We start from the raw sequence: 25073 nt of genomic DNA on the forward strand, positions 1-25073 counted from the left end.
AAATGCACTCACAGTCACTAAACGGGATGTTTTGGAATAAACTTTCAGACCATACAAGCTTTTGTGAAAGCATAGCATTCCAACAGTGTAATTAGTATGTCAGCTAACAGACCTATCCAAAGACTTATTTGCTATCCAGGCTGTTTTACATTGCAAGAGCCATGCTTCTGTGATGTCTGTTTGTTTTTTATGGCAGTGCCTAAGGCCCAGCTGAGATCAGGGTCCTGTTGTGCTAGACATTTGGGCCCCGTCTCCAGAGAATGGAACTGTACATGGGGAACAGACAAAGGGAATGCTGTTCAGATCTGGGTGGTGGAGGAGGGGAAGGGAAGTAACTAAGACTTGGAAACTGGGGAGGGAAAAACTCCCACGTAAAGAACTGGTCTGGTTCTCAACTCTCTTATGGAGAGCTCCCCAAAGCTGGGCCAGCTCCCCTGCTGCAGGACCATCCTCTTTCTCAGTTTGCAGTGAGTGTGATAGCTCTGTGCTCCATCACTGACCTTTCCTAAAGCAAGAAGGGGAAATCAATATGCTTTGAGAGGTGAAAGAAAATTTAAAAAGAAAAAGAATCCCCAAAATGACCCCTAAAAAAAAGCTATCACTCTGCCAAGAGTGAGATCCTGAAAAGTGCAAGATTGCAAAATGCCTGAATTGAAGGTTTTCTGTTGAAGGTTTTCAGAGCAACTGGGGAATAGCAGGAGATAGATGAAAGCATAACACTTGCAGCAGGCTCTTGCCAGGGGTAGTTACAGGCAGTCCAGCATTTCCTCTTTTGGTAGCCTTGTGCTGGGGAGAGGGAAGGGTTTAATCTAGCATGCACTCATAGGGTAAGCTTAAGTGACTCCCTGTTGAAAAGATAAACACTGTGCCTCTATATCATCTGTCTAACAGGTTTAGGTAATCCCTTACTGTGCTGCTTATTTAGTTAAAATGGTGCTGTATTGTATAATGCATGTGTATTTGTAACGAAGGTCTGCAAATCTCAGCTTTTTGCCCAAGGACAGCATTACTCTTGCCCTTGTTTCATGGTTGATTTATTCCTAATGGAAAGGAATAAGCTTCACAATGATCTATTTGTCTTTTCTCAGCTCCGTGAAATGTTTGGAGATTGACAGCTCTTCTGCATCTCACGTCATTAATTTGCCTTGCTAACCTTTATTTAGCATTAGAAGATCAGCTTCCCTGATTGTTGCCAGCAAATCTGTGCTTAGAGCCTGCTCTAGCTTTGTTTAAGCATCAGGAGACAAAGGAGAGTCAGAAAATGAAAATGTTTATGTATTGGAACTTTGATTTATTGTGCACTTAATGGTACCTTCCTGGAGGCAGACCAGCATCTGAAGCCACCGACAGTGTGGTCTTTTTCCATGAGAAAGGTGTTAATAGAAACATTGCTGGTGATGTTCCCATAGTGCAAAACTCGCTTAGCAAGGTGGTTTTGGTCTCTTGAGACAGTGATTCTCTGCTCTGAGTCTAGACTGCCTGTAAGGAGCAATCAAAGTGTAAACATCACTCTTTAAAGTCAAGGTCCCAGGTGAGACACCCAGGTGAGGTTCATGTGCTTACTGCCATGTAGCAAAACCTCTGCAGAGGTGCTTGAGCCAAGTAGCCTTTGTATTCAGAGGTAAGCTAGAATGAGTAGAAATTAATTCTTAGTTGCTTGGCTCTGTGGAGAATATTTTCTGCAATATGAGTGGTTTTGAGATGGGGGGAAGCTGTCTTACCCCCAAGTATTTTGCCTCAGTAACTTTCCTATATTTACCAGCTTCTCTTATGCTGCTGATGCACCTTTTTGGTAGAGCTGATGGACGCAGATACCCCACTTATTCCTGCTTGGTTTTTTTAAATCTAGTTGGATGATTCCTTAAAGAATCATCCTTCTTCCTTAAAGATCAATACTCCCTTCTGTTTCACCTGCATAGGCTGTTCTCATTGTCTGGGACTTCATGATGAATAAAAATAAAAAGCAAATCTTTTTCTCTGTATTTTTTTTCTTCCAGTTTTCCTTAATCTGCTCCAAATGAGGCCAGTTAAGCTTCGCACTGAACAAAATATAGTAACAAGTCTAAATTTCTAAAATTTACAGAAACCTGGACTTCAGAAAATAGTGCATTGGGTTTGTAATCTCTTCTGAGGCGTGTCAGTGATACTCTTGCCCATGTATGTCCCTGCTCAGTACAATGTAGGTTATTAATTGGCAGCACACTAACACACTGGCTGCTCCTGTTGCCAGCTATTCATCACTCTGGTACTCATTTCCCAAGCTGTCATTTCCTGCAGCCGTGTGCAGGCAGCTCTTTGAGGCTCAGCTCCCAGGGTCACTGCAGAAACACAGCTTGAATGGAGCTCAGGAGAAAGGCAGTGAAGAGGTGTCAGAGAGAGAGCAGAGCATTGGATGTGGCTTACATCAGTGTTTGTGATAACATCCCATCTGGGCTATGGTCTCGCCGGAGCTAGCTAATAAATAGAGCCGGACAGAAGTTGTGTTTGGACAGCAGAGCTTCAAGGAACAGCCAGGACATGGAAATGGCCATTTGTGAGATGGTTATCTGAGTGCTGCAGAGTGATGCTGCAGCAAACTGAGGTGTCTCTGCTCTTTAGCAGGAGTATTGTGGGTCAGAAGGATCCCACAAAAGCTATTTGTAAAAGCCAGCATTTTTAATCTGGTGACTCAGCTGTGCTTCAGACTGAACTAATATCACTGTTTGATTGCATTATCCTGAGATTTCTGCTGGGTATTCTGTAGCCTTTGTTCATTGCTTCAAGCTCTTGTGTAGCATTGCCCTGTTCTGTTCTGATGTAACCAAAGTGTGCCTCAGAGGCAGCAGATGTGTTTTCAAATGAAATACGGAATTCCTGTATGATCCTGACTCTAGCACCTGCAGTGCTGTTTGGTACTTCGCTAGGTTTTAGCTCTCAGACTCTTTTTCCTGATTCTGTGTGGTTATGAGGAATTCTCTGTAAGCAACTGACACCACCTTCTCTACAGATTTCAGAATAAGAAATTTAAACAAAAGCAACTTTTGTCAATCTGTATGGGAAGTAAATATTGGCCATTCTTTGCTGCCTGTGAAGGTCGTTTCCTATCAGTTGGGGTTAGGGGTCTGTAACTTTTTAAACCACTAGGAAGTAATTTGTAATCTTTGGACAAGATTTCTATGAGGCCTGTTTGAAAGCTTATTCATGTTTTCCTAAAGAAGGCTTGGACACAAATGTGTTTTCATTAAGATTAAGTCCTGCGAATGTAAAGGAAATTGCTTGTGAGCTTGATGGTTGCACCCCGTTGGCTGACCACAGAAAATACAGCCCCACAACTGGTCATGACTAATAGAGTCTCCCTTGGCTTCTAGGGCTGAGCTCCCCATGCCCCATGGGGTGGAAAGCCATCTGTTTGCATGCCTTTACTGTAATCAGTTCTTCATGGCTCTGGAAGATTTGCTGCAGGCACTGACTACACTGGTGTAGTCTTTCTGAAGGCAGTGGATTCTTTTTCTGCCGTGGGCTGGGTTTGCCCACCAAATTTCTGTATATTCTGCCATATCTGCTGGAGTCATCCTCTCTCTGCACCCCAGCCAAATCCACTTGTGGTTGGGAGATTTTGTAAATTACTGATTTATGTAAACATGGTGACATCATCAGTTTGGCAGGTTCATTAAAACCTCAAGTCTGTAGATTTCAACCTTTAAAGGATGGGCTGCTGGAGAGGAGATGAGGGGACAGGCTTTAAGGCTTTTTGCTTAACTTTCCTACTTGAGCAGCATCTTCTTAACAATAGCAATACAAAAGGAGATATAGAACAGAAGTCTTTTTGGAGGAGAAAATTAATGGTTCTGAGCTGTAATTGAACATGAAGGAAGGAAAGTACCCCAGGAACTTCCCATGATCAGGAAGGTTGTACTGGAAGATGTTAGCAGCAGACAGTATCCTCCCTAGTCAACTTCTGGACCTGCTGAAGTAAACAAAACTTTAGGGAAAATGAAAGAATAAAGAAAGAGACCCTTCAGTACTACTCGTTGCCCATAGAGACTTTTTGCAGAATTTACTGTACCGGCTGTTCAGTCTGTGTGATTTCCACAATCTTACCTTGCCTTGTGGCTACTGAAATCACAAAGACTTCATCTTAGGAGGATCAGTGTAAATCTGTCACTTCATAAGAGAAAAGAATTCAAGAGAAGGTGAAAATATATGTATAGTATGACCAGAACTGGAGGTCAGACAGGAAAAATGTGGTATCCAAATGGATCCAATGGAAAATAAAACCAAAATCTGTGAGCAGTAACCAGGTATTTTCTATAATAACTGAGTTGGTACTGTGGGTAGCACATACACAGATGTGTTGGACTATGTGGAGTGCAGCTGACATTGCACAGATAGTTTCATCATTAGGTGGAAAGTAAAGCAGGAAGGGAAAGATTATTTACAGTTTATTTTTAGAAGGCATTAGGATGTTTGAGCCTTAGAAAACTTTTTTCAGCTTCTTGGGTGCTGACTGACTTGTAGAACTGGCTGACTTGATTGCTCTGTGGATCCCCTAAAGTGAGGGGTCTGGGGATGCTGGCCAACACCCTGGGCATGTTGGCTATTTGTGTTTTGGAGTTGGAAATGAGCAGGCTTAGCAAGTGATGCTTTCATCTTCTCCTATCTTGTGGACACCAGAGTGCTTCATGATTTAAGAGAAGCTGGTGACCTGGAATGTGATGGGACTTGATCTGGGATTTACAGGCGATGTCAAAGACTTTTCCATATCTGTTAATGTAGGTAGTGTGTTGATTCCCTTGCTTTAAGAACACAACGTGTAATTTGTACTGGATTATGTGATGACTTTGTGGATGTACTTGCCAATTCTAGAAAACGTGTTTGGCAGATTCCTTTGTTCCAGCTGTGTCAATACACAAATCTGAGGCCATTTTTTAAGCAGGGAGGGGAAGCCCCTGGGTAACAACTGGGCCATAGCAAATAGCTGCAGATACAGCACTTGGAGTCTGTAACTATCAGTTTATATTATCAGAACACAAAGATAAACTGTGTGCTGTACTTGAACAACTCCCTATACACATAGACACAAGAAGTGTGTGTCACTCTAATGAGAGATAAATATATAAGTATTTTGCCAAATGTGCACCTCTGGAAGGCTTGTTGCCTACTAGTTTATAAGATTTGAATAAATACAGTAATGTGGTATTTCCTAGTTGTCTAATACTCAGAATATCCATCGTCTCGGCTAGTGATGTAACCCATAAAATATTAGAGCTGAGTTGTATATTATCCAGTTTTCTCTTTTCCCATGAACTTTTCCCATGTTCTGATCACTTCTGTTTTTTCTAAAAGTACAAGGAAACACAATTCCAATCCCAGCAGAAGACAAGGATAATATGTGTTTGAGTGCAGAGGTCAGGGTGTGAATTTCCACATAGATACATGTGTATTTATGCATATAACGTGATGTGAAACCAATTAGTGCAAGCTAGATATTTCAGCCAGAATCTGCGATGCACTTGGGGACTCTGCATCAAGCACTTGTGTACACCTAATCAGCTGGTTTGGGCCCAGGAAGAACCTGTGTGGCACCATTAACTAGCAGGTTTATTCACATGTAGTGGGCTCTCCGTGCCAGCCAGCTCTGCAGCTATAGGAGCAGCAGCAATGGGATTTGCAAACAGCACAGCTGAGGAGTCTCTGTCTACAAATATCACAAGATTGACAGTACAAGTGTAGGAAGAAGACAGACTGGAAGGAGTAGGACAGTAAACCCAGCTAGTTGCCTTAATAACCAGTCACTGCAGGAAGAATATATTACAGCACCCAGACTCTGGGATTCACTTCTGTTTTCCTTGTGCTTAGTAACACCTAAAGCAGTGCAAGGAGTGCAATTCCCTATGCTGCTGCTGAGCTCTAAGCATTTGCAGTTACTGTCAAATCTCAGTGGAGAAAGCTAACTGTGGTCTCAGCTCTTGGCCTTTTGTCCCAACGTTTAGCTCCAGAAGGCAAAATGCTGTCCTGTTAAAAGCCAAAAAATGATATCAACACATTTCAGCCTTCCAGGAGGCTCCACCCCCCCCGGATCCTCATCCACTCCCTCTCCTCAGGAAGCCCTTAAGTGTTGTTTCAATCAACAAATTAAGCAAAAACTGCTGCAGCCGTTACTCTGATGAGAACATAACTCAGCTTTCAGACCCTCTCTAAGGAGGGAAAGAAAAGTGTTTCCAGGGCAGTCCACGTGTGCATTGGGTTGTCAGGGTTCTAGAATGATGCTCTTAAGGTCAGGTTTCTATTACATTTTTGCAGGGACACCTGTAAATTTTTACTTGAACCCAAGGCACAGGAGTGTACAGCCTTTCATTGTTCTTCAATGTATACTCTCTTCACTAAATATTAAAACTATTACTTAGTTTTAAATATTGAGGGTAGGTTTCTGGGCAGCCTGTGGCTGTGTGACCACTGTTGAATAGGTGTGTGGTTTTTAAGGTATCCTTCAGATGTTGGGGTTATTGGTACCAGGAGGAAAATGCTTGCTTATTACTTTTTAAATCTTAATTACCTTTTTTAAACAAGAGGTGCTCTTTAAAAATACGAAAAGGTGGAGTTTGTGTTTGTAGTTCTTCATTCATTTTTTTAATGCTGTGGTAGAAGACCTGTTTCATAACCCATATGGAATCTCCAAATTCCCATGCCAGGCTACCAAGAAAGGAGGGGCAATTTTGATCCTTTTTTCACTTTTCTCCTACATGAAAAAGCCAATAGCTCTGCCCTACTGCAGCACTGTGGGTTCTTGGGGTATTTCAGCAGCAAATTTAAAAATCTCTTGGAGTTAAGCAGTAACTTGGGGTGGTGAATTTTATTCTTAAGTTCCTAAAGTAGGATTTAGTACCTAGAGTGCAACTACAGTAGTTCCAAGGCAAGAGCCTCCACTCCTGAATGTTAGAGCAATAAGACACAGACATTTGGGGTGGCAACACTTCCTGTTAGAAGTGGAGTTTCCCATGTGAACTACGCTCCCAGCTTATAGCTCTAGGACATGAACTGGCTGGAAGGATCACAATACTTGGTTGATCTGGAATCCTTATCTGTGGCCCATAAATATGTGGCACATAAAACACTATGAACCTGTGCTGTGGATCTTAACTGTGTTTGAGTAGGATGTCTTCCACAAACATCTTTCTTCCTGGGGCATGTCTTTGGGCCCCACTTTCATCTCTAAAACAAGACAAACATTGCTCCATGGTTGAGTGGTGGCTGCAGTGAAGTCTGCTGTGCACACAGGCTGGGATGTGTTTTGAGGTGAAAGCTGCCTTTAATATTTCACCAGCTTTAAAAATTCATCCTAAGATGACAGCCTTAGTCTGCCTTGCAGTGAGTCATTCAGAGACTTCTGTACCCTAAGCTGCAGTCAGCTCTATGCAAGAAAGACCTCTTGCATGTATCTCCATATTTAAAAAAAGATGCCTCTTCAGTGAACTGTAAGAACAAAACTCTCAGCAGTCGGACACTGGCCTTCATATAAATTCAATGGTTTCAACCTTGTGCCTTTTCCAAGTGTGTGGGACTGAAAAAGCTTTTTACAGAGAGCAGAGCCAGCATGGACAATTTTAGTGTCTAACACAGGAGTGAGTGTAGTGAGTGTGAAAATAAGCTTACTGCAGAAAATCCCTCTTGTAAAAACTACTTCTGATACCTTTATACATCTACATATTCTTCAGAGGTCTGTCAGAGGCAATTAGAACTGACTGCCCTATGTGTATCAAATATATGTGTACTGTGTGGCCAGAGCTTTGGAGGGGTGGAAAAGCAAGTGCCTTCAACTGTGCAGCAACACCCTTATCTTGGTTGGTTTGAATGAAGTAGATCATATCTCTAAAGGGAAGTAATCATCTGTTGGCATGAAAAGGTCTGTGTGACTGGTCTGGAGGTGACCTAATTGCACCTAGTACTGCTTTGTAGGGCAAATTATTTTGTTGGGTAAAAAAAACTCTCGATAGAGTTTCAAGGCAGAAGGACTTAAAAATGAACAGCTCTCTGAAGCCTATAGACCATGTGTCAAATGTACCAGACTGCTGCCTGAGTGGGATTTTTCCAAGACTCTTGAGAGGTGGAGTGTTACTTAAGTATTTGTTTAGAAGAATGTGTAGTCTACTCATGCTGGAGAAATAGCCATGCCCTTTTACAGTGGTGCTATCGGTCCTGTTTACTTTAGTTAAGCTCATAAAATGACAGTCAAAGTCTACAGAGAAATTAATGGTTGAGGAGAGAATTAGAAACTGAAGTTCAGCATGATCCTGCAGTTTCATGTACGGTAATTTCACAATTATAAGCCGCATGTCCAGGTGTCAGCTGGGGTTACAATACAGGACGTGATAAAAGGTATCTATTCTATCACCATCTGTTGAGGGTGGGGACAGTGATCCTTATCTCAACGGCAGATATTCTGCTGATGGGCCATCCATTGAAACCAGGCAGGGCATTGTTCTTTATCTTTTCACAACCCATCCTTCCTCCAGAGAGTCATTTTCTGCTCATGGCCATTGAGTCCCACTGTGTGACTGATAAAATTACTGCATCCCATTGGAAGTTGCTCCAGCCAGGGAAAAGAGCCCAACATTCCTTACCAAAATAAAAAAAGAGGTTTTGGGACACTAAGGGAGCCCCTTTCTCCACTGGACTCCAGAGGAAAACCGGATTTCTCCACATCATCACTGGATCTCCAGAGGGAAACTGCACCTTCTGCAGGAACACTGCTTCAACTGAGCCACATCTGTCACTGCAGGAGGATGCAGCCACCATTTAATGGGACTGCTACCAACACCCTGCCTGACGGGGTGTCAGGTTGTACTCTGACTTTGTCAGGGCTTAGAGTTTGTTTCTTTGTAGTACTGTATTTCTATTTTAATTTCCCTAGTAAAGAACTGTTATTCCTAATTCCCATATCTTTGCCTGAAAGCCGCTTGATTTCAGAATTATAATAATTTGAAGGGAGGGGGTTTACATTCTCCATTTCAAAGAGAAGCTCCTGCCTTTCTCAGCAGACACCTGTCCTCCAAACTAGGACAATATATAAGCCACACCTGATTATAAGCTGCACTTCTGGGTTTGGACCAAAATTTTAGTCAAAATGGTGCAGCTTATAATCGTGAAATTGCATCTTATGGTCAGACAGGCTTCAATGGGAATAGCTTGTTCTCTTGTTGGTGTGTATCATCCACTGAAGTATGGATGGATAAGGATTCATGCAAACATGAGCAAAACTGGCATAGAACATACTCCTTTAACTATGTTCCAGTAGTTTCTCATGGTGCATGTTGTGGTTAACATTTGCTTAATTCTTTTGCTTTTGCAAAAGCCTTTCGGGAAGAGGACTGGGAACACAATTATAAGCAAGAACATGATTTTTTAAGAGTCCAAGCCTTTTTGTCATTTAGTCATTCTCCAGTGTGACCAATGCATTTTGCAATCAGCATCTTGCCACGTGCATTATATGCCTGTCAAGTGGAACTGGTCATTTCTTGGTAACTTGTGAAATGCCTGGAAGTTATCTGAGCCTAGGTGGATTCTGCAAATGGGGAGATATCTTGGCTGTTACAGCTTATGGGTGCTGGCAGATGGCCACCAAAGTAGCAACATATATGGGAACAAAATTACACTCCTACCTTAAAAAATTATTGGGTTAGTGTTAAGGCAGTTGGAGTAATGCAGCAAAGCTCAAGTTGAACTTGGTCTGGACACAGTGGCTACAACTCCCTTTGTGCCTTTGTGAGGCAAACTCCCTTTAAATCCTCATCAGAGACAAGACCTTGGGAGTCTCAGTCTAGACATCCATGCCACATCAGCATTAGAGTTGTTTTGGTGCCTGAGAGGCAGGGGCATCTGTAAGGGTTAACTCAATCTGTAAAGCACTGCCTAATTTTTACAGATGGTGTGAGTGCAAGAGTGAACCTCAGACTGGCTTGGCAGTGCACAGAGATAACTTTACATAATTCTCTGCAGATGTTGCTGCAGAATGGTTTTAATAATGAATTGTGAAGTCAAGCTAAACTCCAGCATAGAGGGAGAACTCAAAATAAATGCAATGTTTTGTTCTGCGTTTCAAAAGCAAGTTTTTTGTGATGCCCTGGGTTGGGAAAGATGGCAGGGGATGGGGCAAAGGATGGTTTGCAGAAAGCCAGGGCTGTAATGGTGCAAACTAAGACCAATCTGTCTAATTTATCTGCAAACCATGAATATCCACGAACCCAAGGGTGAGAGGGGGAAGGGGTGAAGGTATCAAACAGCAGCTGCCCTAATGCTTCTAATGGAGGGGATGGTGCAGAGCAAGCACTTGATGATCAGCAGGGCAGAGTTGTGCAGTTTGTGGCTGCCATGCACAGGCTGCAGGGGCACTGCAGCCATTTTCTGCTAGGAGTCAATTCTTGTGCTGTGCTGTAATTTCCTTTCTGCAGGCTTATGGCTTGGATGTGCCATTTTAATTTAGGTTTAGATCTCATAAGGTATGTGCTGCCTCAACAGTGGCTGCTGAGACTTTGTACATCTTGCTTGTGAGCATCCATTTGTGACTTCGCTGCTGCTGGGGGGTGTTGCTGGAAGTTTCTCAGTCTTCTCAGTTGTCGGGTTTAAGCAAAACATATTTTTATGTTAACATGCTGTTTCAATGGGCTATATTAATCTGTCCTTCTGAGAAGCAAGTTTGAAATGGGGGAAGAGAATTTCAGAGTGGGGGACTGGCTTTCTTTCATTGGAAAAATGCTGTGATTTCTCAGTAACTGCAGAGGTTTCTCATTTATACTTTACCCTTGCACAGAGTTTATAAAGGGAATCTTTAGAAAGAAATTATGGCTTTCATGAATTCTGTGGAAATTAGGAGCTCTAGCCTGAGTCATGTTTAGATGGATGGAGGCTCAGCTACCCTATGGCCCCCAAGCAAAAGATCTAAGCTTGGCTTGGAGGCAAGTGAGCCAAACCAGAGGAGCTGTATTGTGAAATGGGCTAGCATGGCATTGGTGTCAAGGAAGTGCGATCCAGCCCTCCAAAGATGGTTTTACCATGGTTTGAATTTGGCCCAAATGTACGTTTTTAAGTGTAGGCAAGTCCTTTCTGGGCTTGTGTTTAATTTCTTTCTGAGGAAGAGTTTACGTAAACTATTCCAGTCTAATTAATATCAGCTGGAAGCCAGCTTCTCATATTTGTGCCTAATTATAAGTGTACGTTAAACTGTGTTTGCTACCCATGTCAATATGTTACTGGAGAAATAAGGAACAACCATGAAGACGTGTTTCTGAAATGGGCTGGCAGATCCTGTGTGTTCACTGTGGGCTTCGTGGCAGGAGAATCCACCTCCTGTGGAGGGAGAATAACTAAATTTAAACTTTCCAACCATGAGCTTCGTGAAACAAAGTTTCCAAATCTCTACTGGGCCAGAGGATGGAAATCTGTCTGAATTTGGAGAGTAAATAAATAGAGCTGCCTAGGAGCTGCCCAGGGGCATGTGAGGGGTTCTTGCTTGGGGTGCATTGTCTCCCAGCCACATGTCCCAGGGAGGAAAGCAAGGGTCTGTAGCTACTGTTCTCTGGTAAAATCTTCTGTGACAGGATTTGGAATGAACTTGGGTGACTTTTAGCACGAACACTTGAGCATTGTTCTGGCAGGGTGGGTTTTCTCTTACAGGCAGTTGCATGTGGCCTGGCAGCAGAGCCTAGCAGACTTTCCTTCCCCCTTGCTGGGCTGGTCTGTGGCATCCCAGCTGTGGCATCCCAGCTGTGGGAGGGATGTGTGGCCACCTCACAGCTCACTAGTGTTGGTGCCAATCTCTTTAGAGCCCAGGCTGGCACCTTTGCTCATCGCAGGCAGGCTTCTGTGAAATTTGCTGTGTTTATGACAGCCATCAAAGTCTGTAAACTGTTCTGAGGTGCATGTACAGAAACAGCTGTTTTCCCAACTCCTTTTGGGGAAGCTGGAAGGGTGATTATTCATAACAGTTTGTAGGGTCCTAACAAAGCAGCTTATGTTTTCTGGGGAAACTGCGGTATCACAGAAAACAACAGAAGTGGTTTGCTTACCTGCTAGACTTTTTATTTTCCTGTTGTCTTAACCAGACCTTATCTAAATGGAGGAGAATCTAGTCATGCTCATATCTGAGAGCAGCAAGTTCTTGGGTGAGTGTGTCTATGTCAAAGCCATTGGAGAATTCAATAAATCAGTGTAACCAAGCAAGAAAAGAGACAAGGATAGTTACAATTGAAATGCATTTAATCTGAAACTGGCATGTGTATAGTTTTATTCATCCATCCATAGATACGACCTAAAGGTTATATCCACTTAAATTGCTGAATACTTAACATTTTTGTAGATACTGTTTGAACTTGGATGTTCAGGTGGGAAGACAAGTAACTGGTGCTTATGGCCTGAAGTCAGATTTCAGTTGGCTTTTCTCTCTTGATTTCTGTTCTGTGCAGTACTTTCCAGCTTCCCAGGGTATTGAATTCAGGTCATGTTTGTTAAACACCAGCTGTGGTTACAAGTGCTCTAGAAGCACTTTTATATCCTGTTCTGAAATCTGTGCACTTCTATGAATGTCTTTGCTGTTTCCCTCATTTTCCTTTTGTAATACTTCATATTAAAATTTGGACAGTGTCCATGCGGTTTCACATATGTGCACATGTACATATTTATACATACAAAGTGTTTTGATACTGTAGATGTACATGAAGCAAGACCAGCTTGGAGAAACTCAATTAGAGAACTTGAGTCACAGTTGTCATGGATGGACTTTGAATTCCTTAAAATAAATTGATATTTGCTTCATTGCACCCTTTTTCTAGCAAACCTGCACACTACCACTGGGAGAGGGTCTGATGGAAATGGTATAATAGCACTAAACCCTTCCTTGTTCTAGGAAGCTGCAGAATACCTCAAACATGCAGCAGAGCTGCTGACTCTGCCATCTCCTCTGTAGCATTTTACTCTTCTTGTTCCTCTAAATGTTGACTGAGAAACTTCTTTTGCTTCTTCTTGTAGGTTGGTGGTTTGTGAGCACAGCCGAGGAGCAGGGATGGGTCCCTGCTACATACCTGGAGTCCCAAAATGGAACCAGAGATGACTCTGACATCAACACATCTAAATTTGGAGAAGGTATGGAAAGGTTTTTCTTACCAGAGAAAATTGATATTCACTTACTTTTATGCTTTTTACCCCCCAAGTGAGAGATTCTAATTGGAAGAAGATGCACAATAGAGCCACAGGCCATTGAAAGGAGTGAGATTTAACTTTAATGGTTGCTTCTCATTAATTTCCTTTAAATTAATCTTTGAAACTAGTTTCACTGCTATTTGCTATGGTATGTGGTTGTGTGGAAAGGTAATTTTATTTGGTATGGCTTCATTCCTCATTCTGTTACAAATGAGATCGCATTTGTCATATATAAGTATTTAGCTGCACTAGTTTTTTCCATTTTTTAAAATTTTTATTTTTATTAAAAATGCTTAATTCAGGTTCCAGAAATGGAATAGTTCAGCATCGCATGTTCCTCAGTTCCATTATGAAAGACTAACCACATCTTGATGAGCTTCTGATGTAGCAACTGTGTACAAAGGACACTTCTATTATGATTTGCTCCATCCTAGTGAATCTGCTGCTAAATCTAGATGCTCTTAATGTGACACTTATGTAAAATGTATGTGGAAACTCAGCTGACCTTTCCTTAGCACAGGCAGGAGGCTTAGAGATGTGTTGGGGTGACCATCTGCCCATTAAAATAGCACACAGGCAAAACAGGACTTTGTGCTGGGCTCCAAGGGTGACATCTGCAGCTTGTTGAAATCTCTCTAACTCATTTTTCCCTGCTCAAGTCTATCCATATCCTGGTTTAGAGACAGACTGGCTGTAGACTGGTAGGCCAGGAACCAGTCTGGTATGATGCAACATCTTAATGGATGCAAAAGCAGTGAGTAAAGTTTCCCTGTTATTAGAGAACAAGACTTTACTGCTCTGGTCTGCAAGCTCTGAAGAATGCTTTGTCTTTTGGTCTGCAGCTTCCTTCCTTTTCCTGACTCTTATATACAGTGCATGCTTGACAGCCTTTTTGCTTAAACTGCTTTCATTTCAAGCTCTCCTCCTCCTTTCATGTTGCCCTCTGGAGGGTACTCTGCACAGGGATGCTGCCACACAGCAGTATGTCCTGGGCAATGGAAATTCCATTAAATATTCCTTATCTCCTTCCTCTTGGTCCCTTTTAATCCATTACACTGGTCTCTCCACCTATGGTCAGCAGTCCTGCTCCCTGCCTTTTTGCAAGTCCAGATATGCTGAAACCTGACACTGCCCTTCCCCTTCTGCTCAGTTCCATCTCAATGACAGATCTAATTGCATAACCTCTGCAGCTGCTTTCATGTGCCCCAGATTTTGCTTGCTTGCTTTTTAGTAACTTTGGTTTCTGTTATTAACCATCTAAGCTGAGACTTCCTACTTTCTTTGTTTCTTCCCCTCCAGTTCTTCTTTACTTGGGCTATACTTCTCCATATAATTATTGCATAAGAGAGGAAAGAATTACTTGAATTCACTGTCTTTAAAAAGGTGTATCAAAGTGACCGTACTTAGAGAGAAAACTTGACAGCTCTCTCCAGGTAGGCAGGAGAAAGCGGCTCTGATGTAACTGAGGAGGGAGGCACTTCTAGTGGATGAAGTGCCTTAGCCCTGGAATTCAGAGCTTATTCAAGTTTCAGAGTGACTCTAAGAGACACTGACTTCCTGCAACTGTGCAATCTCTGCTCTTCCCTCTTTGAAAGAGCAGAAACACTGATGTAGGGAGCTTTGTGTATGAGCCCCTTCTCCCTCCCCATTTGAACAGTTCTGGAACAAGTCCACAAGCCAGGCAAACCTAGAAGTCTGCTGTGGCAGGCCCAGTACAGATAGGGGAGTCTGAACACATCTTATTAGTAATAATTCTGCCTCTACATAGCAGTAATATTTACATGTGTCTCTGTTTAAATAGTCTGTTCCTTGAGAAACACAAAAATGTTTCCTTCCTGCATCTGAGCTTGCACTACATTTTTGTCTGGATGAAGGCAGATAGCTGATTTGTTACCTGGGCCTGTGTTTAGGCCAACACCATCTTGCAAGGCTTGGAAAACAATCAGAAAGCAATCTAGAGAAACATTTAACAGCTACAGGAGCTGATAAAGTAAACATGTTAAAATAGTCTCTGGAAAGGTGTAGACACTTGTTAATAAGCAACCTTTCTGGTGACTATGACATGACCAACCAAGTCCATGGGATCAAATGGCAAAATTCAGTATTTTTCCAAGAGGAAAAAACCTTGGCTTGTACAAAAACATCATTGTGATATAAAAGGGCTGTCACTGGGGATGGCCATATGTTGTGAGGACATGGTGTGGTGGATCTGTGTGACCCACTGTTTTCAAGAGGTGTTCCTGGATGGATAAATCCTCCAAACTCCCAGTGAGAAGGAGCAAACTGACTGCTCTGTATTGACACCTTAAGCTGGTTTCTACTCCTTCTGCACCCCTCCATCCTGCAAGCCTTTACATTCAGCATTTCATTTCCTCCTTTCTTGTATAGAAACCTCCTTACACACACAGCCTTATTGCAACTTAACTTCTCTCTGTGTAATCTGTGTGTCTAGAGAAGTGTTCTGTGTTGTCTTTTTGTGTTGCATTTGTGTAACTGGCAATCTAATGACCTGTTCGTTTGAGGAAAGTCACCAGGTTCAATCTGCTCATCCTTTGTCCCTCCATGGGCTTCCAAGAGGATCACTGATTTCTATGAGCCAAAACCACAGCTATCTATAATCTTGAGATTCAGCTCATCTGAAAATTTGTGGTTGGTTTTTGACCAACGTGGGATCAAAGGGGAGGTACAGAGTACCGCAGACCAGATAATGTACCTGTTCAACACCATTCACCACACCTCCACTTAGGGTGCTGTGGAAAGGTTTGGGCCTTACAGCAAAGGGGAAATTGAGGAGAGTGAGCTGGATGTAAAAGTCTGGTCTAGGTCCCTGACAGATATAAAGAACAAAAAGTCAAATGCCACTTTTTTGGTGAAGTTATTTTTTTCTTATCCAGCTAATGATTTCTCAATCAAATAATTTTGCAGTGCCTGATTGTCTACAGAACACAGTTCTAGAAGACAATGGTGTCTACTCCATTATAAGGGTATAATTCCTGAATAAGTGTACATATGCAGAATTGAATTAATAATTATATGATACCAAATTTTATGAACAGCTTCCCAGCACCACTGGTAAAATGATTGTGTTTGCACTTTAGCTATCACTACCTTGTAACATATTGCATTGCTTTGCAGCAGCATCAAGCACCCATGCAATATTTGCCAAATTGGGATGGAAGCCCTTGAAGGGAAAAAATGGAAGTGTTTGTCTGTGTTTCTGTGCCAGTCTAATGGTCCCAGTGTCTTTCACACCTGTACAGGCAGAAGAAGAAACTGAATACAGTTCTAAGTATGTGGTCCAGAAAACAAGTGGTGTCCTCTGTGCACAGCTGCTCTCACAGTGCCATTTCCATAAGTGTCTTGTCTTTGTTTATATTTTAAGCATAAGTTATTGTTTGGGTATGTAACTAACACTCAGTCCTGGCTTGTTAGCTTCTTGAGCCTGCTCCGTAATACGAAGGTGTTTTTTTTCCTTATATTGTAATCTGTATATTAGAAGTTTTGATCATGAGAACCATCTGTGGCAATGAATGCAAGTTGTGTCTTGCAAGCACATCAGACACTTTTCACTTGTGTTCAGTTCCTGAGTGCTGCTGTTTTGAGGGAACTTACATAAGAGTTTGTAGGTTTGTTTTGTGATGATTTTTCTTAGAGTGGTTTAGAGCCCTGTTGGGTTTGATGTCATGTGAAATAGGCTGAGTTCCCCAAAGATCATGCAGCTGAATTAGGAGATGCAACAGCAGTGATGATGTGTCCTGCCACTGCACTCTCCTTGGACAAGTTGTCTTTAGTTGTGCAGCTTGTTTTGGAGTGTGCATACGTTTTTGAGGTTTTTATTATAATTATTATTTTTTATGAAAAGCCAATAGCAAGAGTGGCAATTTGTGACAGTTCTGGATGGCTGACATTGCTCAAGCTCAAGAAGTTAACTTGTTCCACTGTACTGTATAAACTAAAACAAAGCATCTACATCCCACCTAACCCATTCCCACTAACAAGACCAGTGCTTGTAAATACCATGTTTTGTTTTTATTCCTCACCCTCCCATCATTTTTTTTCTTCTTTTTTTTTCCTTTGTTTTGTTTCCATCCATGTTCCACACTAGTTTCTAAGCGACGCAAGGCTCACCTGCGGCGCCTGGACCGGCGATGGACGCTGGGCGGGATAGTCAACAGGCAGCAGAGTCGAGGTGAATTCACAGCTTCCTCTGGCACCAGCCTCTCAGGGGGCACCTAAAGCCACACTGCAGCTTCAGCTGCTGTGTGTTGGGACCTGCATTTTGGCACTTTGGTAGTGAGGGGCCAAAGCTCCTGAGCTCAGGTGTGAATTTTGTACACAACAGCTTGAGGGTGTCTTGGAGCCAGGATTAGGCAGCCCAGCAGCTGGAGGCTGCCAACCAAGGGTAGCTCTGAAGTCTGACTGTTTGTGCTGTTGGGGAAGCTCACATCTGTTGTGTTTTAACTTGGGCATATTTGTGCTCAGTCTTTCCTGCCTCAGTAAGGACAAATGATACTTTCAGGGCTATTAAAATGAGTTGAATGCCAAGAAGCCATGGTCGGAGATGTCCACTCTGGGAAAGTGTGTGGTGTGGAAAGATGAAAATCACGCCAGTTGCAGTCCTCTCTCTTCCTTGCAAGCAGTGCTTGGTACTTAAGAGAGACTTGAGAATTTTTGGGAGTTTTTGGCATCATTTCTAGGTATTTAAAATGCCACCAGTAGCAACATTTTAGTTGGTTTGGTTTGTTCTGTGTTCTTTTAGCTTTTACTGGTCTAACAGTGAGTATGGCAGGGTAGAGTGGAACATCTTGTGTTTGGCTAAAGTCTGAGGAGCCCTCTAAACAAAGTATTTCTTAAGAGCAGGTGAATCATCTTTCCCAAAGCAAAGGTATCCCTATCTGTCTCCTGCTTCACCTGGAAAATCATCCAGATGTGTTTGTTGCACTTGGGAAAGGAAAGGGGGGATATTTGCAGCTGTGTAACTTTCAGACAACCTTACTGAGGGAATGGATCCAAATGTAAGTGCAAGAGATGATTCCCAGTTAATGGAAAGGTGCCTTTTCCTATTAAGTAGAGAATGTATTTTTAAAGTGGCAAATTTACCTCCTGGATTTGATGATGTGCTATGTGCAGGTTCCTGTCTGAAGCACATCCAGATTTCAGTGACCCTTTAACACAGTATCAAGTTATTATTGAGGAAATAAAAGCAACAGGAGTTCTTCTTCAATGTTCTTCCCACCATAGCTTGACCCTGCAGCAAGTGAAACTACCTTCATAAGACAAGGTTCTTCTTCTCAGCCACCAAATGCATTCTGAAGGCACCAAAAAACCCTCATCAGAACACATACTGTCTTGGGGGGAAAAAATAAGTGTGGTTATTTCTGTGCCCCAACTCTTTGGGAGCTACTTACTTTGTTTTGTCAAACTCTGCTAGATGCTTTCTGGCAATTTAACTGGGAGAATTTATGGGAATCAGTTTTCTAAACAATTTATTTACTGGTGAAAACAAATGCATTCTTTCATATTCATACAGTATTGCAAACAAAACTCTATAAAATACTAAGACTGCATAACCAGTCCCTTAGCAGTCAGCCTGTCAGACTCAAGGACCTAAGTTGCATTCCAAGTTATCCCTCTTGAATTCTGATGCCCACCATCTGTGTGCATCTTCTGCAGACCTGCCCTCTGACCAGTGTCAGTGTCCTCCCTGGCAGTGCTCCCCAGTGCAGTCCAGTCCTCCCTTCATCTCTTCCATCCTTGCCCTTTTCTTGCTTCATTACAGTTTCTTCCCTATTAGGCCCAAGTAGGGCTGGGGTTTTGAGGGTGTTGGAGAATATGTGCTTTATCTCAAACTGAATCTTGGCACTTGGACTTGGCACAAACTTTAGCAATCTATGATTCTGTCCAAGGTTTGGGGCACCCTGTGTGACTGAGCTGCTTCTATAAGGTCTCTCCAATGTATTTCAGCCACAGCTAGCCAGGCTGGCTAAAAATAAGCTGTTTAATGTCATCAGAAATAGGGAAGGCTTACAAGAGCAGGCTTACTGGAAGTAAAGAAAGTGACTTGAATAAATGGGCACAAGTTGGAGACAGTGGCTTCATGATCTGGCAGAGCTGCAGCCTGTACAGACATCTGTGCCTTCCAAACTGCAGTTGTTGAAAGTATGAGTCTCTCTGGGTGTCCAGCCTGCTGTTCTCTAGCAGAGCACAGTTTATATGAGGTCAGGGGAGATTTTTCTCCCATCTTCCCATCCCAGCCCAGAAGACTTCTAACAAGGCCAAGTTTGGGTGGGTTTGCACTGAAATGGCAGAATGCATGAAGTGTACATATGCACCCCCCGCCAACCTTCTAGTCCTTGCTCCAATGCACAGAACTCAAGTTGTTCAAACAGGAGGTTGCCAGAATTGTTCAACACAGGCAGAACAGCTTCCCCTTCCCCACTTGGCCTCTTCCTTGGAAACAAACTCAATTAAACATTTTGGCTGAAATTCTTCCCACCCAGCAGTATTCTGCTTGACATAGTCCTTGCTGCTGGAAGGGTTAGCTCCAGGAGTTCACTGGAGTTTAAAAGCAAGCTGTAAAGGATGCCTCCCTTTGTATTTTTGCTTGGGTACCACTAATAAGCATTTTTATCAGTTAGGCCTGTTACAGAATCACTTTAAGACCAGAATCAAAGGAATTAAGTGTTGTTTCTGAAGGGCAGATTTTTCTAAGTGACTTGAATATTAAAAGCACTGAGAAAGCCTGAGTGCAGAAGGGAAGAGTGTTTGCTTCCCTGTTAGACTGCCTGATGGGGAGAATTATTAGGGGTAGCATATGGCTTATTTATTTCTACCCTTTCCAAAGCCATTTGAAGAGGCTAGGCATCTCTGACTTCCAGATATTTGGAAGCAATGTTACTAGATCTGTGAATAAGAAACATGAAAGACAAATTGTTGAATATCATGGTAGTGCTCCTTTTTTAAATTTGAAAAAAAAAATCTGCAAAGGGAACAGCTGTAGTCTGTTTCTACAAAGAGAAACAGATGACTTTTGTTGCTGAACTTTTCTCTTTAAAATGGTCTGTGGTGTGCCCAGATCTAAGAGATTACATTGGTTTCTGTTTCTTATGTAGCTGCAAAGCTTGTGGGTTTTTTAATGTTAAATATTGTACATTTTCTAAACTTTTTCCTACACATTCTGAAACTCCAGTAATACAAATATGTGTTGTGAGGAGAAGCCTGAAAGTTTTTAGTTTTCCTCAGACTTGGCACTCATTAGACCTGCAAACTTCAGAGTTCTTGTTTTGTACAGGATTAAATAGTAATTCTGCATATACATTTATCGGGAACTTCCCCTGGAAGGGAACTTAGGATTATTTGCAGGCTAATTTAATGAGAAGTCATTTGTGCTTTTACAGTTTGATTGGTAAAATTGGGAGGTTACATGCCTGTCTTCTATGCCAGATATCTGACCTAAGTTATTGCTGCTTACGTTTTGTGCCCAGTGCTTTCAACTGGAGCTGTTACAATGCAGGAAAGCACTTTAAAGTAATTCCTACCAACAATATAGTGACACATGGGCTGAATTTCTGCCAAATGAGCCAATTATTTAATAGCTCCTAGCACAAGCAATATTCATTGAAAAAGTGCCCACTGCTTTCCTATCTTAGGGGAGAAGGAGCTTGGGGAAAGGTAGTGTGTAGAGGGAAGGCAGCCATGTAACCCACTGGTCTTGGTACTTGAACCTCATCCTGAGTTGGTCTTAATACTGGAACCCCATGTCCTAGCCCAGGTGGGTGGTTCTGCGACCAGTGTTGTAGCTGTGGGAAGAGCACTTGATGAGTGCTGGTAATCCAGCCTGGCTGGTGTGCTTGTGCACTCTTTCCCTTTCCTGCATCTCACCAGAGCTGCTCTGCCCTCTTTGGCAGCCCCTTCCATGGGATTTCTCTCTTTGTTTTCACTCTTCCCTGCTTGTGCTTGATGGTGATGAAATGTTTGTCAGTCACAGCACCAGGCTATGAGTGACATTGCTGTGCTAAATCAAACCAGTACAAAGCAGCTTCAGACATAGTTTGTTCTCTCCTTTGGTTGGGTTTCTTTTTTTTTTAATTTTTTACTTTGATTTGTTTTTTTTTTCTTTTCTTTACTCCATTCTCCAAGGGAAGTAGTAAATGGCTATTAATCCTTGCTTGGTTGAAGTAAGAGCATGCGCAATACAGAGCTGTTTAGAAGAAATGTCATTATTGTTCTTTTCTATCTGTTGGCACCGGGTTTTCTGTTATTTAAAACAGAAAAGGCAGGGAGGGGAAGAGGGATAAAGGATGAAGTGCTTCTGTCTGCAGATGAACACATTTGATAACTGTGGACAGTCATTCTCTCTCTGCATATTTAGGCAAGTAAAACAAAGTCCATGTTGAATTAATGCATCGCTTTCTGGAACAGCAAGACTTTTTCCAGAAGCAGGTCTGACAAAGGGGGGGTGGAGCGGAGGAGTGGGGGAGGGCAAACACAGACTGCTGACAGAGGGGAAAGTATTTTGAAAGAAAATTCTTCTGTGGTTTGGAAGATGTAGGTTTGGGGCTGTTGCATTTTCCTGAGAAATCATTAATTGGCTAATTTCTAGCCCCATTCCCCCCTACCCCTACCAGCACATCAAACCAGGATGGGGTCACAGAAAGTTGGGGGCATGTACAAGCACCAGCTGAGCAAAGGAAATAACTCCCTTATTTGGTTGGCTCCTGAAGCGCTGCTGATAACTTCCATGCTTATTAATGGAGGCAGAAAAGAGAAAACTTACAAAATAGAGGTGAAGGAGAGGAATGCGAAACGGGGCGCTCAGAACTTGGAAGCAGCAATGTCTGAGCACTGGCTCTTTGCCTGGGAAAGATGAGACTGATTGTGCAGGGCTGGAAACACGTGTGTGTTTTAGCTGCTAAAAGGCAAGGCTCCTGTCCCAAATAGTTTACAGCCTAAACAAAGAGAAGGAGATCCGTGCATCAAAGGAACGTGGGCAAGTGGCAATTTGGCATGAATCTTATTGCAACCAAAGGGGCTTTCACAGTGTAAAATGATCCTTATTCAGTACTTTTAAAAGCTTTTAGAGAAGGACTAAAACTAAGCTTGTTTGGTAAGGCAGGAAATCGGGGTAGGTAAGGCTTATTTTAGGAAGGATTTGAGAGCTTCAGGTTATTTGATACCATCAAGGAAGGAGCCTGCTCAGGTTGATCATAGGCATCATATGAAAGGCATGAGGCTGAGTGGGAAAAGATCACAGAATCTGAAGGAGTGGGAAATCCACATGACCATGTGAGTGTGTGTAGTAGGGCATTAAAGCAAGGCACAGCACACAGGCTTGGAAATTCAAGATGGAACAACTGAATTGAGAATGCATTCAGTAGGCGTCTGGTTGAAATGCCAGAGCACTGCTGTGCCAAGAGCTTTGTGCAAGAGCAGGGTGTGCTGAAAGGCTGGGAAGGGAGCAAAGCAGGCAGGAGGTGGCTGTAGTGGCTGTGCAAGAGTCACTGAAAGGCCAGTGAGGAGCAGCAATGGTGGAGGACTTTGAAAATGTTGGGGCAAGTCTGTCACCTTGGTGATAGACTAGGAGGAATCCAAAATAATCAGTGCCTAGGGATTTGGGAAGATAGAATAAGGAAGATTTGGAAAGAGCTACTGAAGCTCTGTGTTACAACTCGAGCTGTAAAACCATAGGTCTGCTTTCCTTGATCTGACATTGAGTATAAATCCAGACAGCCAGAGCAGGGACCAAGTTGCCATTTCAAGACACCTCATAACTTCAGTGTAGAGTGTGTGTGCACACAGTCACACATGCAAAATACGGAATTTTGGTTTGACAGATGGGATTGGAGGAGCCTCACAGGCTGTCAGATTCAGTGTCTTGCTTTGTCAGCCAGGTAGGTACAATTTCTTCAGGAGGGAATGGAGCTTCATCTTTGCTGTTCCGAGGTTTTTCCTGTGGGGGAGGTGTCCTAACAGGTCACCTGGTATGGAAAATGCTTTAACCAATGCTTAAAAATTCTTCTGAGATTCCCCTTTTACTACTTGACAGACATACATCAGGTGAAACAAAAGAAAACTTGTTTGGAAATATGTTGTTTAAAGGGAATGTGATGGAATGTACCCAGTTGCTCACTATGTACAAACTTCAATCCTACACAAAAGGAAAAAAACAGAAAGCACGGTTGTCAAGGTCTGCAATTATCCAAAAATAATTGTCATTGATACTAAGTCCCCCCTAACGTTTTAGAAGTCAAATGTACCATCCCTCATTTCCTGCAGCCAGCATGTTGTGTCACAGCCAGTGAGTAGGCTGGGCAAAACAGAAGAAGTATTTCAGTCCTCATTACTCTGTGACTGCAGAGGTGACCTGTTGCTACTTGATGAGCAAATCCAAAGTGGCTGTAGGTCATCTTGCTCTGCTGTAAATCATCTCATGGTTCAATAGCTGTATTATAAATTCTTTTTATGTGAAAAGTTGCACTTCATTAAGCTGCATCTTAAAATGGGTGGGACAAGAAACATGGGTGTGCTTAAACTGTCCTAGCCAGGTTTTAGATCAAGTTTTATATGGGCTGCCTTGACTCTGCTCTGCATTAAAAAACTGGTTTTAAAGTGGCTTTTTAGTTTTAGAGCTGTTTCTATTTATGTATAGAAAAGGCCTCAGCTTGGCAAAACACTGTGGTGTTGCTGGAGGAACACAAATGGTTGTGTTCTTGTTTTGGTGGGTTTTTTTGTTTCCTTTTTGCTTCTTTTGTCCTCTTCTAGTGGTTGCAGAACAACATTAGATCTTAACAACCTGTGAAAAAGGTCCCTAACACTCAAATACCAGTGACTTCCTTGTACCAAGTGTGTTGTGTACATCTGTACAGACCATGTAGTGCATGTGGCTGCAATGCAGGGCTCTGTACAGCTCACATCCTTTGTCCTGTGTACGTGCACACCTTCCAGCTGGATAGCCATACCTGTGCTACATTTTCTGGGGGAAAATCTTTGCTGCTGGAAAAAGCCCTCTCTGTAGTATTGTGGGCTGTTCTGAGGACAAAGGTACTGTTCTGTGGTATCCATGTTATTTTCCTGTTGTTCCACCAAGATCTATATTTTGGTCCCAGTTCTATACTGTATTTTTTCAGGAGATTTTAGGTAGAACCAGAGCGAAATAGAAGGGAAGAGAAGGGAAAGGGAAGAGGAAAGGGAAGGGGAAAGGGAAAGGAAAGGGGAAAGGAAAATACATTGACAGGGAATTGAGGCTTTGAAATAAGTAGGGGACTGAGCACTGGGTTGCCACAGTGTCTGGGAAGGCTGGGCAGAGCACAGCTACAGCAGCAAGGTATGAGCTGGTGCAAAAATTCTGGTTGTGCGTATTTTAAATAGTGTCTGTGTCTGGGGAGGAGAGAATGACCCATACTAATCCTTTCCTTCCCACCTAAGTAGGTTGCAGTTGGATAATGCATGATGTGACAGATGTGTATTGTACCTCTTTGCTTCTTCATGTGTGCCCTGTTTAGATTTACTAGGGCAGCTCAAAAGCCAGAGAGGAACCTTCTTCAGCTCAGCTGGGGAAGGTGTCTTTGGCCTGCAAATTAGTGGTGGTGAAATGGGAGTGAAGCTGGCTAACTGAGCAATTAATAGATCTCTGGATGTCACTAAGAACAGAGCTGCCTTCTTGCCATTTTCCTCTTGAAGGGGGTAGGACTTTCATCCCATAGTTTCTAAATGCAGCCTTTTAGCTGGTGTATGTGCTTTGTAGCATGTAGTAAAGTTTATTCTGCCCACTTGACCTCAGCACTGAGGTTGATGTAATAGAAGCTGCAGCTGGGGAATAGAAATTACCCTTTTGTTTGTCTTGTTTTTTTTCCTGGTAATTCCTAAGTCAAAACTTAATGAACCAAAATTATACGCTTTTGTAT

General features: G+C 42.6%; 1 protein-coding gene across 8 annotated transcripts in view; it reads left to right on the forward strand.

Annotated features, from left to right (window-relative positions):
- The window catches only part of SH3PXD2A (SH3 and PX domains 2A), a 237910-nt gene that overhangs the window by 196900 nt on the left and 15937 nt on the right, over positions 1-25073 (forward strand). For 6 of the 8 annotated variants that reach the window (XM_033065577.2, XM_033065578.2, XM_033065579.2 and 3 more), the window contains 2 exons: positions 13000-13113; positions 17276-17359. In XM_033065577.2, coding sequence (XP_032921468.1) covers positions 13000-13113; positions 17276-17359 — 198 coding nt within the window. The remainder of the gene's footprint in view (positions 1-12999; positions 13114-17275; positions 17360-25073) is intronic. The other 2 variants (XM_033065580.2, XM_042779483.1) reach the window with 1 other exon arrangement.

This window comes from Catharus ustulatus, chromosome 8 (assembly GCF_009819885.2).
Source record: "Catharus ustulatus isolate bCatUst1 chromosome 8, bCatUst1.pri.v2, whole genome shotgun sequence".
NCBI classification, from domain to species: domain Eukaryota; kingdom Metazoa; phylum Chordata; class Aves; order Passeriformes; family Turdidae; genus Catharus; species Catharus ustulatus.